General features: G+C 38.2%; 2 protein-coding genes across 4 annotated transcripts in view; one reads left to right on the top strand and one right to left on the bottom strand.

Annotated features, from left to right (window-relative positions):
• The window catches only part of JAZF1 (JAZF zinc finger 1), an 83,765-nt gene extending 77,172 nt beyond the window's left edge, over positions 1–6,593 (top strand). The window contains exon 5 of the mRNA XM_057365442.1: positions 4,265–6,593. Within this exon, the coding sequence (XP_057221425.1) occupies positions 4,265–4,441 (177 nt within the window). The 3' untranslated portion in view covers positions 4,442–6,593. The remainder of the gene's footprint in view (positions 1–4,264) is intronic.
• Positions 6,594–7,131: 538 nt separating this feature from the next.
• Positions 7,132–19,172, bottom strand: part of TAX1BP1 (Tax1 binding protein 1) — a 55,098-nt gene continuing 43,057 nt past the window's right edge. For all 3 annotated transcript variants that reach the window (XM_057365510.1, XM_057365512.1, XM_057365511.1), the window contains 5 exons: positions 17,670–17,741; positions 15,103–15,277; positions 14,630–14,778; positions 8,915–9,000; positions 7,132–8,277 (listed from right to left, as the gene is read on the bottom strand). In XM_057365510.1, coding sequence (XP_057221493.1) covers positions 8,076–8,277; positions 8,915–9,000; positions 14,630–14,778; positions 15,103–15,277; positions 17,670–17,741 — 684 coding nt within the window. In that variant the 3' untranslated portion in view covers positions 7,132–8,075. The remainder of the gene's footprint in view (positions 8,278–8,914; positions 9,001–14,629; positions 14,779–15,102; positions 15,278–17,669; positions 17,742–19,172) is intronic.

The following is a 19,172-nucleotide window of genomic DNA, read 5'->3' as shown; positions in this document are numbered from 1 at the left end:
GCATTTTTATCTTTGTTTCCTTCCTTTTAGCTTTGTGTCAGCWGTGTTTCTTGTTTCCTCTTTATCTTCCTTCTGCTTCGCCCGCTCGTCTGATGAATTATTTGCAGAGTCTGGGTAGGGAGTCCTGTGATCAAAGCCCTGGGATTTTCTGGTGGGTACTGGATAATCACAGTCAGGACTGTAAAACAATTATAGTGCTCCAAACAGGAACACAGACATGCACATACAGTAATTGCCAGGCTCACTTTACGGCTGAGAAAGGATGCATTCCTTTAGGGAGCGAGGAGGAAAGGAGGATATACACAGTTTTCTTTTGTCTGGCCTTAGGTGACGTACATTTGAGAAGCAGAATGGTATTTTTAGAGATTTTATTTGTATTCCTGTACTGCTTGAAGGACCCAATAGGGATGGGGCACCTTTTTGCAAACAATGTTCAAGGATAAGAGATGGCCTCTGTGCTGAAAAGTCATTATGGGAAGGTAAATAAGGCAAGAATGAGTACAACAAATACTCCCAAGGAAYGGGCTGGGGCGGACAATGGAAACTGTAAGGAGAACATGTTTATACACAAGCCCAGATGTGTATCAGAAGCCCCTGCTGGCCTCCTGCCCAGCTGCTGTCTCCTGGCACTTTCCCATAGGCAGTGCAAATAGTCATAAACATTTCGTTGTTCTTCAGGAACTTTATTTTAAAAAATCGTTTGCTTATAATATGTATTGGTATTCTACATAGTATGGCATAGATTTTCTTGAGAAGCCACAGATCCTGAGGGATTATTTTWTTCTTTAAATTACATGTACATTTCTTTGTGGGATAATCAGTAACATCTAAATGAACCTGAAGCACATTGACTTCTAGATACTTTAAACACAAGTCTTTGAACTAATTTCTGAAGCTTGCTTTCTTCTCTCATTATGATTCYTGAGCTCGAGAAGAGGTTACAATTACTTYATAGTTTTMAATTTRTGGATTTTTTTTTCTTYCTGTGATTCATCTTTGATGCCTGAAGTTTGATTTTTAGAARATCATCTGTGTGGTTCAGAGGAACCCAAAGGTATTATCCTTGTTTCTGTGGAGTTCACCCTCACCAGATTTTGGATTTACATCCAAATGTAGATGTCCTTTGCAGGACTGTATGGATATCCAGTAGTTAACATTCTTTGCAAAATATCACCTGYAGGAACTAAAATGGGGATTTATGAAGGTATTGATTAGTTTTCATTTTATTGGTCTCTGGTTCTGGAGAAGGACATTGAAAATGTGTATAATATGTAGATAAACTTATTCAGATAACATCCAAAGAGCAAATGTTGTTTGAGTAAATTAAGTGCACACAGAATGTAGCCTAAATCCATCACTTTTTTTTTTGGCCTTTGGCAAGAGGAGCAGTGATACCTTCCAAGAGTGCCAAGGCAKTGGGCTTGTCTGTCTGGCAGTGAAAGGATGAGGGTCCTGTCAGGTGGCACAAACCCCCAGGAAGGCTGACCTGAGGTGGTGAGACTCAGCAGAGCTTAGGGAAGGAGCATATGGAAGTGAGACAGAAACAGATTTACTTGAAACAAAGGAGCAAGCCAGAGCTTGCAAGTTGAACAGAGGACCCACAAAAAAAATTTTGGAACAGAGAGCACAAAAACATGTGTGAATGTCCAAGGCTGAAACAAGAAATCTCTCAAACCATCCTTTTGAGGTCTTTTCCTATTTGAAGCAGGGATGGCAAGCCCTCAGCACTGCATTACCTTTGTGAGTCCTGCCGTGCCAAGGGCCCTGCCCAACAARAGCCTTTGTGTCTGTGCAAACCAGGTAGTGCCAGACTAAACTTCTCTATCGCCTCCCGATCTCTATCACCAGGTTAATAATTGTTTCCTTCTGTTCAAGACTTTTAGAGCGCCCCTCTCTACTGCCGTCTTCTTCCTCAATCATCTGTGAGAGTAAATAGTGAGCAACCTAAGTAACCAGAGCAATAAAAGTGATGTACGAGTTTGGCCGTGGCTTTGCTGTACCTCAGCAAACTCGGCCCAGACRTACAACAAAGTGTTTACATTGCAGCAGTGGAAAAAGTGCCGAAGAGTCACTGCAATTCTAACAACAGCTTCCTTTCAGACAGAAGTGCTGGTAAAATTTCACATTGCATAAGCTCCTCATGCTCTGCACGGTTACAGTTTTTCAAACCTTTCATGGCCCCATTCATCCCATGCAGGTTTCTGCTTTAGCATTTCTGTAAATTTTTCTGCCTGAAAATCCTTCCCCCCTTCACCAAAGCATGAGGTGAAGCACTGGGGCTGATGGATCATTAAAATATCTCAATCAGGAGAAGAGTACCATTGGCATGGAATAGTGAGGGTATTTGTGATTGCAGATTTATGGCATCTGTAGCAATTGATAGTAGCTCAAAAGTATCTACARGTGGCTTCGTAGAAAAATTAAAAGTTTAAATATACTTTTTTTAGGAAAATAGTGTTATTTTAGGTAACAGGGCTTGTTTTTTAAAATTYCACTGCAGCAGCAAAATCTATCCGGTAACCCCCAGATTTTCACCTCTTTTGAAGGCACAGGTCCTTAAAGGTATACAGATGATGACAGATGCCTTATGAAGTCCTCGTGCCACCCAGTGAGAATCCCGGCCTTCTCACCCCAACGGTCCCGTGGGTACTGGAGGTTGAAACTACGTGCAAGATAATCCAAAAGCTGCCCCAGGATCTCAGATTSCTTGTAGGGAATTCACTTGACTGTGCTTGATGCTGATGTGTAGCTTTGAGTTGTGGTGGTACAGCCTTCTGCCTCCTCTGAGTGCTCTGCACTCAGACAAACCCTGCCCTGGTGGCTTCTGTGTATTCCTGTGTCTGGTTTTTGGTGGAGATGGGAGATCCTTGGTTCCCACATTTCAGGAGTCAGCTGTGCAGGAGCTGTCCACCATTTTTAAGGATGTAAAGGACAATTGAGAGGCTGGATTTGAAACTTCAGGTGAGGATTTAGTGCCTGGATGCTCTGGAGGACAGGAACATGAATCTGTAGGCAGAGCAGTTGTTTGCAGTTTTGCACCCCTTTTCCAGGGTGGATATTGCTTTTCTGTGAGTTCCAAGCTGGAGCTTCCACTGTATCAGCTGTTGGATCTGTAAGTGTACATTGATAAAACTTGTTTAAAGAGCCAAGGGGACTTTCTGTTTTGTGTAACACCAGGCAGTGGTTCAGCAAAGACAAAATCCCTAAGACCTAATTGAGTGGGTTGTTTAATATCCAGGCTGTTTTCTAGTTTTGATTTGCTTTGTTTTATTTTTTAGCTTTAGAAAAATACTGAGATACCTATCTGGTCTCTTTTTGTCACAAATGGTGTCTTCTTTGRCTTCATCCTAGGAGAAGCTCAAATGAAAGGCAGTATGCCTTTGCTTATTCATTCAAAAATTCGAAATCTTTTAGTGGGAGCAGATGAGACTCCAGTATACTATATAAAACAGTAGTAATGCAACAGATGACAACAGATCACAACAGCTTCTTCCATTTTTGCCAGAAATATGTGAAAAGGAAGACAGGGGAATTTGATTTATGTTTAGTAAGGTTTTTGGTTGACGTGGCCGAGGTGTGGCCTGTTTCCTGCCCTTACCAGTGTAACAGGGTGTGTGTTGTGTTGCTGTGTTTTGCTCTRGTGGGGATCAGTTCTCCAGTTTTAGCTGTGGAATATTCCCAAACAATAGCCATTTTGAAGACAGCTTCTCTGGATTGTGTTCTAAGTGTCCTGTGTAACTCTTGTGAGTTAAGCATTCCCTACAGTTCATTCTTTGGAGGCAATGTGTAAACGATCAAAATTTGCTGGAGCCTAAAGACGTATCTAGAAACAATGACAGAAAACAGACCAGACCCTCCAAGGGCTGAGCCCCAGCTCTTTAAAGAGGTGTGACTCGAGTCTTCATGCCAATTCTTTGTTTGCTTGTAAATGAACCTCTGAATAAGATTTGTCAGTGCTATATGAAAAAGATGTCAGGAAGCAAAGAGCAACCATGTGTGAGCCCATTAAATGGTATTCTTTGAAAAGTGATGTATGTTTGGAGATAAAAATCAGGGTTACCCAGGTAGGTGAGTGTCAAGAACCACAGAGATTATTCTCCTTCTCCCACCCGGTGCCTTGGGACCGCAGCCCATGTGTAACACCCTGCAGGAGCTCCTGGTCATTTATATGATTTTGCTCATGTGATCCATTTTTGGGTTTTAACTGGAAGCAGAGCCCATGCCAGCCCACCTGAGCACTGACRCTTTCCTTTCTCCCTCACAGAATGTGAACGGTATCAAGTACCACGCCAAGAACGGCCACAGAACACAAATCCGCGTACGCAAACCATTCAAATGTCGCTGTGGAAAGAGTTACAAGACAGCTCAGGGCCTGCGGCACCACACAATCAATTTCCATCCCCCCGTGTCTGCTGAGATCATCAGGAAGATGCAGCAATAACATGCTGGTCACAAATGTGCCAAGAAATCYTCACCAGCAGTTGCTGATTTTGAGAACAGCCACCTTTTTCAGGGGAAGCACTCAGCAACCCTTTAAAAAAAATTAAATGCATGCTTTAAAATTTTCTGTAATTTTGGAATGATGTATCTTTGTAGAGTTAATGATTTTGTACATTTGCACATGTTATCATCATACCCATTTTCATTACTTTGAGATAAGGTGCTATAAAAGCTATAGGTTCTTCTGAACATTTTTCTCCAAAAAACACAAAATGAACTAGGGGGACGTTGCGTATTTAGTTGTACTGACGTGTGGGACAGGAGCGCGAGGAGGAGAGCTTGGCACTGACATCCTTTCAAGATTGTAACGTGATGAAGACTTTCGATGCATCTGTCAATGTGTGTGCAAAACCAAAACAGTACCGCCCTCGTCAAACTATAGTTAACATGCCTTACATAACGGAGTTATCAGTGGAGTAGCAAGTCTTTTAGGTAATGGAAATATAAATAAGAAAGAATGTTTAACATAATATGCTAAAAATATTTTCATACTTAAATAACATACATAAAAAGGTGTGCTTGCTGTATTTTATATTATCTTGCAAATTTTTTTTTCCTCCCTCTTGAAATGCTGAAAACCTTGCCATTTGAACTAGTAAACAATCACTTTAGGGTTAGCAATTACATTTTTTTTCTCTGTACAAGATGTCATATTATGTTCATGCCCATCAAACTTTTGAGGACCAATATCCCAGTCCAACTAAATATCCCCTGAACAATCTGTTAGAAAAACACTTGGAAATACTTAAGTGCAAATTTATGTGTGTGTGAGAAACAATTATCTTCATCTCAGATGAAGTTTTGAAGCACTTTGTAGTTCTCTATTGCCAACAGATTTAATGTTTTATGTGTTGCCAATTCTTGCAACTACTGTACGAGCATGTGCTGCAGTTGCAAATAAAAATGAGAAATTCAGCGCTTGGTTTAAGGAGGTCCGTTAGTTGTGCTAAGGGAGTTCTAATGCCTCTCCCTCACATTCAGTGTGTTTTGAGATTTTCTTTGTGCATTTTTTTGCTTCTCATTGTAGGTCACCGCATTCCATTTGGAAGTGTCTGTTTAGCTTTACAATTAATTTTGCTGAAATATGACATTTGAGCCTTATTGAAGATTAAGTGCTTCTTGCAGCAGGTGGTCAGAGACTGACTTAAAAGCCAACATGAGAGCGCTTCGTGTCTGGACCATACCTGAACATTTGTTGCTTGCCATCCTGCCTTGAGCATTCTTCTCACAAGTGCTATTCCTGGAGTTCAGCTGGCCAGCAGCAGAGGTGGGCACCCTCCACCTGCCCTGGCCTGAACACTCCTGTGCCTGGCAAGGGTGAGGGAGGAACTCCCAGTGTTAACACAGTCATCGCCTTGGCTTGGTTCCTGTTCTTTTAAGTGCAAAAGAAAGCTCATGTAAAGGAGGAATGAGCTTTCCCTACTTTTTTTCCAAAGCTTTAAAAGAAAACTTTGTAAGGATGACAATTACCGATTCTCCAGCAGAGTAAAAGTCTCATTAAAACACTTAAGAATCATCCTAATGAATGAGCGTTTAGAACAGCCGAAGTGAAGCGAAACGTCCCTCTCTCAGACCCAGAGAGGTGACCGTGACAGCMGGGTTTAAAGGATGATCCAGACATGAGAGTTACTGGTACATGCAAGGCCCCAAGTGGCCACTTCCCACCTTCTGCAGCTTTGGCAACAGATCTGGCCAACAAACACATTTTTGGCTCTGCTCCTAGTGCAAGAACTACAGGCTGGGCGAGTTCGTTCAACAGCTAAACAGTTGTAAAAGGTCATTGTTGCATGTAAATTCCTTTCAACTATAAAAACGAAATTCCAGTTTCTATTTACCTATTCATTGTGACAGTATTATTAAACAGGTAAAGATGGGACTATTTTGTTATACTGTGTATAGTGAATGTATTGTACTGTGTCTGTGAAAAGTGTGCTTTAAATTATATTTTCATATGTTTTGTTGGGGACAAAGTACTTTAAGTTTGAAAGTGACAGAGGTTTGTTTTAGAACTGAAGGCAACTTAAAGAATTCCTGTCAGGAAAGCTGCTTATAAATGTAAATCAAATCACATTTAAAATAAACTGCCTCTGACCTAAAAAGACAGCTCTTTTTTCATTCCTGACCTAAAGAGTTAAGTTCTTGGGCTGTGTGCAGCCTTTTATTTGTTTTACTTTGTACCGTCAAACTCTTASAGCCTGTCCTAACTGTTTTCATCTGCTGTTGAATTACAGTAAGAAAAGAAACTACAAAAAATGCTCTTCCAGTACCTCCATGCTTTACCTCAGGCCACCTCTTGATATGAAGCTCCCAGTTACAAAAATCTTTAGACTGCAAATGGCACACAAGCACTGATATGCAGCTGATGCCCAGAACAGTGCAATTCATCCATGTCATGCAGTTTTTAGTTACTCCTGCATTTAGTGGATATTTCACGTGTTCATGAGAGACCTGCAGACGGCAGAAGCTACTCCAARCATTAATCTCAGAGTCTCCCTCTCAAAGAAAGAACATAAATCCATACGAGGAGCAACCCTTTCTTTATCATACAATGCTTAGTTATCACTTAATCCTAGGTCAYGTCTACTCCCTGTTTAATTTTAAAATGAGCTGCAGGAAAAAAAGACCACTGACTCCATGAATAATTCTGCTTTTAATGTAACAAGACTACTGTACAACAAGTGAGAAGCAAATTTACTTAATACAGTTAAAGTAAATATAAAATGTTTAGATATACACACGTGTTTTTACTTACTGGAAAGAAATACATAAAGTTAAAACGCAAAAGGTTTTAAAAGCCAAAAGGAACACAATCCACTGTTGTGAAAATAGAACAATATTTTCTACTGAATAAAACTGCAACATAATGGCAATGATTTTTTTAAACAATTACTTTTAGGCATTTAAGCACAGCCGTTTCTTTCAACTCAAAACCACTGCCTTAAAGTATAACATACCTYATTTAATGTTACCCCTTAAGGCAAACATTCTGAAAAACTGAAGTATTTGCCATTCCTTTTGTTGCAAGCCTGGAATCTCACAGTACATGCATCTATATCTCAGAAATSTCCTAGAAAACGGTATTTTCATAGGGTAAGTAATGTCACTTTCCAATTTAAGTGTTACTCAGAGAAAAACTACGTGGATTTGCTAGGAGAAACACCTGCTGATTACATTTTTAATTGTGCCTCAGTTATCAAGGTTAACASAAACCACAGGTGTTTTGGTGACCTTTTTTTAAATGTAGCTGAAGAACACCATGAAACTGGTCTCATTTTTTCTGAGGCKCAGTCACTCCTGTGTCCTTAGGCATTCCACTAAGTAGGGGAAGAAATTCCACTAAGTAGGGGAATAAATAGCTACATACACAACAAGGTGGGGGGTTGTGGGTCTCCTTAGTACAGTGTTAGGCAGAAAGAAAAGATAACCCCCTAGCAGCTGACAGCCACAGCTCCCATTAGAGTACATGAGCTTTTAACCAGAAGTTTGCACTGTTACAGAAAGCTGCACTGCTTTTGTTCCAGAGGTGGACTACTCAAAGTGGCGGGGCTCTTAAGCTACACTGCAAAACAARGTATTTAATCAAAATTTAATACGTTCTGATCAAAGTGCGTCTGGACGTGCCTCTCAAAGCCTTGCTGGTCGTAGTCAGGYGGGAACTGCTCGCTGCACATGGGGCACACCTTCCAGTGGCTCTCAACGTGCTCCTCAAACTTGCTCTGGTCGTAGTTTGGGGGAAACATCACATCGCAGAGAGGGCATTTCTTGTGCACATCAAAACTGCATGAGGAGGTGCAGAGAAAGAAAAAAGGGAACAGTTTATTTCTGTTTATTCTGTTAATGCAAACTAAAAGCAGGATCTGCTGCCACCGACAAGAAGAACTTTACTACCAACTTAGATACAAAGTCCACTCAAATTTAAGTAACACCCAGTTCATTTAAATGTTTTTGCTGAAAGCACTTAATACAGTCAGAGTAGTTTTACACAAAAATTCCAAAATAACCTAGCATTTTAAAAGCAACATAATTTTGACCTCATTCCAGCTACCACTGAATACAAATCTATTGAATGCCTTAATGACCAAACAGTTTCATGAGAAACCACTCTCTCTGCTCATAAATGCTTGCTCTTAGCAAACGCAACACTTTATAAAAGCTCTAAACTTAGGTTCACAATTAGGTTGGCAAGAGGGGAAAAAAACAAAAGTTACTCATTCATTTACTAAAAAAGTTATCCAAATTCCATCAAAGTAAGGTATAGCACGATCAGCTGGCCCAGTCTCATGGCATATTCTCTGGCAGTTAATTGTAAACCAAACATTYATTGAAAATGCTTGCTTGTTTTTCACCTCCACCCTCGAGTAGTTCTGTAAAAACCTCTCCATGCCCTTAAAGAGCAAATAAAGATAACATCTACCTGGAATCAAAGCAGAAACCTGTGCCCCGCTCACGCAAGAGAAGACTTGGAGGATCAGGAGCAGAAGGTACAGTGTTGTCATCATCCTATTGAAAAGAGAAAGTATTTTAAACAATAACTCCTATAAACAGCTTTTTTTCTCCTCAATATGCATTTTTGTTACCAAATACAAACCCAGATGAAATTTATCTACACTCTGTAATTTATGCAGCACAAGTTTCACTTTTGTGCATCTTGGCTCTATTCTGCAATTTGATAATACAGCACAAAACAAGAGTAATTTCAAGGTGGAAATACAGGTATTTCCAAGATTYTGGAACTCCTACCTCGTTTTCCTTTTTTATCTCAAAGATGCCTTTGCATCTTTGCAAGGGTTAGGAATTATTTTGCTGATCTACAAAAATGGATGTGCAAAGGAGCACATATAATAGCACATGCTGTTTTATACAGATATGCATTATGTTTTAGGCTAAATAAATACTTTTCAGTTTTGAAGGGTTAACAGAAAAAGGGAAGGATGGGGAAATTCCTTCAATATTTTTTCTTTTGACAACACCTGTTYAGTTTCAACCATTTAACATTTCCATTAAGCAGGTAGTGGGGCCTGCTGTAACAGATGCTGGCAAGGAACAATGTTGCAGTCTATCAGATTTGCACCTGCAGTGAAAAGGGCATGTGAGTTTTAAAATATCAGTTGTTCCATTGTGGATGGATGGATTGGATGGATGGATTGGATGGATTGGATGGATGGACGGATGGACGGATGGAAACACTATTTAGTTTAAAGTACTCTCATGCTACAATGCTTGTATAGTGCCAAAAAGATGACAAGTCTGCTGATACCAGACTGAAGCACACCAGGATTTAACCAAGAAAATTTATGTGCATCTTCTATCAATAGAACAGTTCCACTACAAACAGTGATCAAATTAACATCTGAATCTTGGTTAATTTCTTTAGTATAACCTCTATCCTTCTTCCCCTTTTTTTTTAAAGCCATTTGACTTACTGCTTGTCACCCGGTAAAATAAAAGTGTTTACATCTTTTGCCCTCTCTCAGCTTTTGGCAAGTGTGGTACCCTACCACATACAAATATAACATTCTTCCTTGTTCTTTTTTGAGAAGCATCTGAAAAAGAGGATGATGCTTTCTTCTGCACAGCTGCCTTGCAAGAACCCTCTTCAAAACGAGGCAAGCACATGCAAATAGCCTTTGGAATRTCCTAAGGCTACAGCTTTCTTGTGGCCCAGTTCCCTTAATTGGGAAATTCATACTGCATGTTCCTTACAGCAGCTTGTGACCCAGGCCCTGTACAAGAATGTCTTGTATGAGTATGTACTGATATTACCCTGTTAAGACACAGAACGTCTGTCTCTTCAGTGTACTTTTGCTCTTGGCCAAGTTACAGAGATCAGTTCTTAACCTTTTGGGATGCCTRACCCCCACAAGAAGAATGCAAATGTCTCTGTATTGAGCCGACCTCACACAGATGTTACAGAGATTACTGTCTAACCAAGGCATGGTCAAASAGGAACCATGAGAACTTTGTCTTAGTCTGAGAGGATTTCCCAGCTACTTTAATTACAAGCTACAGTAAACAATATACAGTCACCAAAAACTAAAAATTCTCAGGCAGTGCCTTGGGGTAACTTGGAACCTCTGAAAAGAGAGAGAGGGTGTCATTGTATTGTATTCCAACAGCTGTCTACTCCTGTAATTTCTGATGGACAAAACTCCTAAGTGTTCCATGCAAAACTATATGGGGGGAGGATGGATCCCTACTCATCTTGGTTCACAGCCACTTAGTTCCCAGTATCTTCCAGCAATCTTTATTTTTATAAATGAGGTTATATGTGCTTTTCAACCTGACATTTAAACACCCATCACTCTCCCCTGGTAAAAAGAACCATCCCTGACAGCTCAAAAGACAAAATGAAGTGGTAGTTGAAGCTGCTTTTCATAGAATTTGACAACAATGGCTGAGGCCTCAGTGGTTTCTGCCTAGTCTGCATTTTAAGAAAAGGCATCAGCTTACTCTGAGACTACGTGGTTGAGCCATCCAAGTTCTTTCAAAGAAAGCCCAAACTCCATATCTTGAGAAAGAAACAGTTTAATCTGTCCTTTGTGTAGACCCAAGGCCACCTTTCTTGAAGTTCAAACTGATGACCAGGGCTATGGCCATGACTGCACATTCTTAGTCCAAGAGCTCTACTGTGATGTAGCTCTACAAGAGCTCTGCAGTGATGTGACACAGTGGATACACAGCCTCAGCTCCTTAGGAAAATAGACTGGTACGTGTGCCCACAGGCTGGCACCGTGGTCCTGTAGATGCCAGGCCTCCTGAACTTAGAAGTCTGAGTAAGTAGGTGTACGAATTATAAAGAATGCCTTTAACATTGTAAGTTAACTATCACTAGACTGTACCTCTGGCTCTTTAAAAAATTGSCACAATGAGTTCCACAGATTAAGTGAAACATAAATACAGCATTACACACTAAAGCATGGCAAAAAGGGAGTTTGCCACTAGGAGAAGAAGGGAAAGTCAAACATGAAACTGTCAGAAACAAGAGTAATTTGATTAGTTTTACCGAAACCAATCAATTCTGTCTCAAGTACTACTTTCATAATTACTACTGTAAGCAGTTCCAGGACTGTCAAACAGAAATTAGAAAGCTGTGTGACACAGTACAAAACCATGGACTTGAGTAATCCCCATCCCCAAGTGCTACAGATCATTTTAACATGCAACAGTAAGGAACTAATGCCCATCCTAGGCCTTCAACAACACGTGAGCAGACACAGGGCTGACATGCAGTGCGGGTACACTGGGAAGAAGGGCACATACATTTTATTTCTGTGATTCAGCTCTGTTGTGGGAGTGAAATCAATCTCAGTCCTCTAAACATCTCAACCTCTCTGCAAGCAGTCTCCTTTCCCAAGAGGTACCTGGATACCAACTGCTCCTTTTTTGTCCTCCCTATACAAAAGACAGTAACTGGCTGCCAGGGTCAGATCAGGCTAATAATGCATAGTAGGGGCTTTTGCTAGAAGAMAGGACATTTTGGAATCATCTCAAAAAATATCCTGACCCGGTTCTCAGTTGCCAAGAGTCACATTCTCCATCCCMCACAAATTTACTGTGACTAACAACACTGTTTAATAGTCTCAGGATAGTTATTYTGGGCTGCTGCCAACTGTAATCTGCACTACATTTCTGAAACTCATACTTCAGTATTAAATATATATATATATATATGTTTTGTTTATGGCTCTCTCCCTTACTGCCAGTAATTCTTCGCTTCAAATGATTCCATTTTGGTCAATTACAGGAGTATGAGTAAATGGAAAGTTAGTGTTGAGTAGATGATGGCAGGAATTTGTGGCAAATCAGCTATGCCACACAAAATCACCACTGTGCACATGCTCAGCTGACACAATCAACAAAGACCAGCATATCCCTCTCAGAAATCATGGTTTAATTTGCCTACAAGTTCCAGAAGTCAAAGCTATGAGAATCCTGGAAAGTCTTCCCAGTCATACAAAACTGATGGGTTTTTATGACAACCAAACACATGGGAGTACCCATTCCTARGGAACCAAGTCTTGGGAGAAACCAAACTGGAACACAAAAGCACAAAAATTCTGAGGTATCTGAGTATCTTGTGTTATATTATTTAMAGAAATTAAGGGTGCTGTAGTYACTTCCACCMCTTCATGGCTAAAAGATCTGTTATCTTACATAAAGTAGACATGTTCATTGTCATAGGTAAACCACTACCAAAACAGCCATGAAGGGGTGGAAGTGACTACAACACCCTTAATTTCTTAAACTAATATAATGTGTAKTAATGGGAAAAGAGGACAGGAGGACAGCAGAAGTCCATACAGCAGCAGTGTTTTAAACAAAGCAGCAAGCCTACCAATCCTTTTCCTCTGGGAGGGAATCCTCCAGCAAAAGGCTCTACATCCTGCTGGTTGAAAAAGTGCAGAGAACTACATCYTAAATAGCTTATTTTTAAAAACAATCCAAGAAATGGTAATCTCTTCATATTTATCATTTTATATTTGCTGTTTCTTCTGCACAAACACCAGTCTCTTCTTTATAATGAATCACCAACACATGTAGAAGTTTTCCCTGGTTATTTATTTACATCCTGCCTCAGAACTGTTTCATCTTTGGCATATTACTAAATCTCTAGAAAGATTCCTGCAGCTTCTCATTTCCATATAAATTTGTATACACTATACATACAGTCTATATGGGTAAGGAGCAAGCAACTGATTCTCAATTGCAAATAAAAAATAAAGATATTAGTTATTTGATTTAAAGGCACCTTTTCTCGAGCTGAACTTTATTTAAGCCTGTTATATTCCACCTCATTACAAAAATCCAAGCTGTGTCTGCAAACGAGCACAAGACTCTAGCACTGTTTCTCTTGGGTTTGCAAGAGGGCAAAGCACATAGATCAGAGAGAACACTCTGCTAATTAAACTGCAGCAGATGACTAAAGAAGAGAAGAGCTTGTCAGATGTAATAGCTACGTCAAGAATGATCAGATTAAATATGCAAAATGTGAAGTAAAGGTGGGGACAGCACTAAGMTCTCATTCTAGATCTTGAACAGGCTGCAAAAGCACTGACAGTTTCCCTAATTATTCATGGTAATGGACATTGGGAGCAAAAGGYAGGAGGGAGAAATACATTTTTCTCCATTATAGGTGCTGAGCACCAGGGCTAAAATCATGCCTGTCTGAACACTGATCAGTTTCTGCAAAGGTTAATAGCAATTAAATGTGGCAAACTAGACTAAATGAGAAACAGGTCATGATACCACTGTACTTGCAAAGAGCACAATACTTTGCAGAAAGGTATTTCTTGTTTAATATTTTTGAAGGTGCAAGAGTACTCGGAATAAGAAAGAGTAATAGGTTTGTTCCTGTTCAAATGAAGACATACAATCCAATTTATTACAGAAGCCAATTTTTTATACCAGAATGTGCAARTTAACTGTACTAAAAAGAAAAGCTAACCAGCATCCACTTAAAACATACAAAGCCCTAAAATAAAGAAATCAGTCAAAGTGTATCCCTTTCCATTTAATCAGCTTTAGGTAACAGTCAATTAAGCTCTTCCAAATATGCATCCAACAGSAAAAAGCATTCAAAATGGAAATTAATAAATGCAGACGATTTGCAGAAGACAGAACAAAAGATTGATACATTAGACTTATGTATCTAGTAGGATACCAATTKATAATCAGCATTTAACTGAAAACACTGGTACCCGAGTCCTTTACATTTTCATTTGTTCTGTTCCAYTTTAGTTCCTACATTCCCATTATAAAATGAGTGAGATGTGGCTACATTTCGAGCTCTCATTCTACCACAGGAGAGAAAAGTCATGAGTTGAGATTACTTGGCTTTTTTTACTTTAATACTTAAAAAGATTAAGAAACTACTGTTCAAATACCAAAACAAGCTGTCAGTAACTCAAGTGTTTAGGGGAACAAGTATATTATCATCAACAGAGGTGCAGAGTTTTCTCCTTCAAAACAAGAACAGTTCACCAAAAATGTATTTCAGGGAAAATCATATAAATTCCCAATTTAATTAAGMATAAATCAGGCTTCTGAAATACAGAAAACCTATGTGAAACTCTTGGTAACCCATCAGTAAGCATATGAAGGAAAATAAATAATAAAAAAGGTAACTTGCATTGCTGTCCTCAGGATCTTCCAAACCATCAGGCCGACTGAGATTGCGTGAAGGCTGGCTACACACTACATCATCTTCCAGCTCCCAAAAGGAACTTCTAACAGGTGGTCTTTGGATCTCATCAGGATTAAAAGCACCATCTGCTCCATCTGAAGAAAAATTAATTAGGATATCTTTGTTCACTAGCTTGTRTTTTCAGATCAGAGATGTGCTACCTTACTTTTAAAAATCAAGAAATAAACACATTTTTTATTTAGATAACATAAGACAGTAGGAGAGCATCATCATCTTCCAAAGGTGTTTAAAACTTYGTTTACCTTACTTGTTCTCATCATAAAATAAAGGCCCTTTACTGATGTTCATCAATCAGTAAATCAGTCTGAAGACTCTTGGCACTTAACCCCCATTAAATGAGGCATTGCTTTTGAAACAGAAAGGGAGAAATTATATTGGGAAGTGTGAAATTTATTTACCTCTTCTTTCCTGAATTGCATAAGGGTTTCCATATTGCAATACTGGTAGTCTACTTGGCACTGCAGGAACTGGTCCATTTTCCTCTGAATATGGGTTGCGAAAATGTGATGTTTGCTGTGAAGTCTGTCCTTCCATCATCCTTCCAGCTTGATCTCCTGGTGTCCTGCCAAGCTCCTAAATAACACAAAGTTCAAAATATAATTACCTATAGGGTCCTAGCAAAATTTGAAACGTGTGAAATGTTATGGAATGTGTTTTTGAAAGAAAAAAACTTCCTACTGTCTTATCATTTTGGTCTTATGCCAACTGTACCATAAATACCAAAAATAGTCAATGAATAATAAAAGAAAATACAAAGAAGATATTTTAAAAAGACATTATATTTTCTTCGTTTGTCATCACACAATTCAAATTACATAAACAGAACAGCCTTTTTTTCAAGAACTATCTGGATCCTTTTTATAGTGAAGAAAAATTAGCTAAATCAGTATAAATTGACAGACTAACAAAAAAACTAAAGATAGTATGCAGTGAGAAAAGTTTTTAAAAGTTACAATTAAAAATAATTCTTTTTTTTCATATCATACCATATCATTCAAGAATGTAGCATTTTAAGTATGTGGAGCACATATATATATAGATACTAGACATATTCTATATGAATTCATGAGTGGCAGATGTATACAGAACTAGTAAACACATTGCACTGGATCCCTTCTGATATGTAACAGCAACATTTTTATCAGACCATTCTTTCAGAAGTGTTAGAACAGAACTCTTAAAAAGATTAATATACTTAAAATTCTAGATTCTTGCATAAAAACTATATATATGATAGTAATTACAAACTATAAAGTGGTTTTATAGCTCAGAACCCTTAAAACTCTAAGCCAGTATATATTTATAAGACACTAATTAAAGTGCCTTAAGTGTGGTCAGTGCATCAGTTGCAATTTATCCAAATAAAAGTCTTTCTCATCCTTCCCTTAAACAAGGTGAGTTAAGGGATAGAGAGAAGTATGCCAAGGAWATCAAAAGGAATATGCCATTTAAATTTAGAACCAAGCAAAAAATTCCAAAATATAAATACAAAAACAATAATTTAAAAATAGGGACTGGTAAGGAAGACATGCTGTTTAATATTTGCTGATGTAACGTTAATAAAACCTTCAAAGATTGAAGTGTGTCTTTTCCCCAAATGACTTTAAATTGAAACTTAAAACCAAGGCTTCAATTACCAGTTCAATTCCGTGAAAATTACAAAGTCAGTTACTAAAAGGAACAATTCAGTATTTTTTTTCTTGCAAACAGGTGAGCTTCAGATCAACCTCTTGAAYAGAAAAACACAAAAATCAAGCACCAATAATTAGTCTGAAAACAAAACACTACTCAAATGCAAAAAGACCTCATGTGGTGGATGGCATCCGTCCTCTACATACAATATTAAGCTATGCCCGTGCTACATTACATTTGTAAACTGAAAGGCACAYATGATTAAAACTGCTAGGGTTAAAAAGCTGCAATTGCATGTTTTAGTGAGTATGTTAAATCTAAGTAATTCATCTTTACTCAATTCAAAGCAGGAACAATTAATTAGCAATGAAATAAAATTTTGCCTTTTTAAAAACAATTTCTTCTGTAATACAGAAGCAGTTTAAAAATCGAGGCAGTAGCATTAATACTTCAATTTTAGTATTACATACAATTAAAACAGAATGTAAATAAACCTGAGAGTAAAAAGGTGCTGCAAAATAGCTTTARCCAGAAGTTGGATAGCTAGGGTAGAGACTGATTTGAAAAAAAAACCCTAGAAAAAGATCAAAGGCTATCTAAGTATGTAAATAAAATAGAAACAAAGTAATTTTACAGGTTTGAGGAGACAGCAAATGGACATTTTTAGCAAGCTGTGCTTGGTGACATTTATAAACAATCACTGATAATGAGTATGAATTGAAAAGCTGTTTACTGTCCCATGCTTAACCTTTTAAATTGTGGTTCCAGTCTAGCAAGGCACTTTGATTCTTCTCTTTAATGCAAATATCTATAAATTTGGCAATGTTTTAAGCTTTTATAAGCTCCATACATTATTATTATTATTACAGTTGTTCTTATGTACGGTGTTTAAAATTTCTCCCTCCACCTAAAGTAGCCTCATCAAAACTCAAAGTTTAATTTGATTTCTTTTGAACTAGAAAAATATAAGAGATCTATTAAAAATTCTATCCTTGGTTTAAAAGAAGATAMATTAAGTACCAACTACTTGACATTCTAGAATTCTACCCAAAAAATTAACCAGCTTCCTCTGAAAGTTTTCTTTTCTTTCAGTTTATCTGTATGAAAATGCCTGCTTTTACTAAGTACCTCTTCATACTGGAATTGTAAAGTAATCAAATAAAGTTCCAAAGAAAAATCCTAACTTTGCACAACATCCTGCAATACTATCTGAATGTAGTAAAGACATTTTATTATTTCACTTTTCAGTRAAACCTAGCTTTGATTAATTGCCATTTAATACCTCAGAGATACTTCAACATTAGCATTAATATTTCAGAATGTCTGACAGTACCTTCCCACTGGTAAAGAGTTCCAGCTGTGATCCCAGTTCCTTTATTCGTCTCTCTTTTTCTGCCAGCTGAATCTATATGAAAAGAAGATTAAGATTCTTGTATTAGTGAATGGAAACTATTGCCCTGCACGTTACATTATGAAAACAAAGTTCCCTGATTAAGTTAATATTTCCGATGAAGATAGTTTTGTCTACTACAGTTATATGCAACATGTAATGCCACTCCAAACCCAACCCAACAATTCTCAMAAAGTTTTATGTGCTGGATGACATTAGCAGCCTTTCCTTGCCAGTTTTCAGTAAACAGTTGTGGAATGRTAGAATTCTGTTAAAAACAAGGAGTAGGATCAGTGCCATCAATGGCAGGAGGGTCACCACAGCCCAGTCACAGCTGAAGGCTCGCAATCATTTCGTATGTCCCATCACAGAATTTGAGWGAGCCAAAAGCTACTCCTGCCTCAAAGACACTAAATTGGTTTTACAAACACCTACCTTTTGTCTCTACTGGGTGCTGCAGGAGGAGGTACAACTAACGCATTACACAATTCTTCCTGGTTTCAAAATCGTAATTTAAATAATCTCTCTCTACAAAGGGTAATTTTATTTGTATTCTGGTTACTTTAGAGACTGCCCCTTCCTCTGTTTCCCTAACATCTAAGCTCAATGCTCAGCATAACTGCTTATCAATTTTTTTCAATTCTGAAATTCCCTCTCTTAATTTGGGTCAATGGAGCAAAATCTCCTGACTGGGAAGGAAAGCTCACTTTTTCTCTACCACCTGCACCTTCCTGAATTATAGCAATTTTTTAATTGCAGYCAAAATGCTTTTGATTGTGAAACCAATTATTTATTATACCTGCTGTTGAGAAGTTAAACTTATTTCACATTAAATTATGCATGGCAACTGATCGCTGCTAATTAGTAAAATAAAATAAACTGGAAAGAGTCATGCATTTTACAAAATCAAAATTAGAGCTTCGGAAAATGTCAGAAAAGGGTGGCCTATGGAATGCTGAAATAAAACCGTAGAGTAATTCAACACTTTATAGAGAAAAAGTGTTGTAATTACTAATAAAAAGGGGTTCCTAGTAGAATCAATACAGTCCCAGTTCAGTTTAGTAATTTTTCATCACAATGGGCAAAAGGAGGCAACACAGTCAACTGCATTATCACCATTAGACTGAGAACCAGCAGAAAAGCTGGTCTCATKAACATTTGTTGCTCCTATCTCATCCCTATTGACCCAAACATAAGCACTACTATAACATAACCCCAAAGACTAAGGCCTCTTGTAAACTAAAGCTGCCCATTATGCTTGACTTTCTAGTGAATGTGCCACATCCCCCTACCAAGACGACAGCTGAGGTTCTCTAAATTAAATTCTTGCATGATTTTAAAAACAATGGMTCACTCTTCTCTCTCTAGTGACTTCAGATAAGTCATATTAGACATTATTGCACTGGTAATGCAATATGCAATATGAAGATTTTGACAAATACACCA

This window comes from Malurus melanocephalus, unplaced genomic scaffold (genome assembly GCF_030028575.1).
Source record: "Malurus melanocephalus ecotype Western Australia unplaced genomic scaffold, MMel_1.1 scaffold_53, whole genome shotgun sequence".
NCBI classification, from domain to species: domain Eukaryota; kingdom Metazoa; phylum Chordata; class Aves; order Passeriformes; family Maluridae; genus Malurus; species Malurus melanocephalus.
This window is presented reverse-complemented; position numbering and strand designations above follow the sequence as displayed.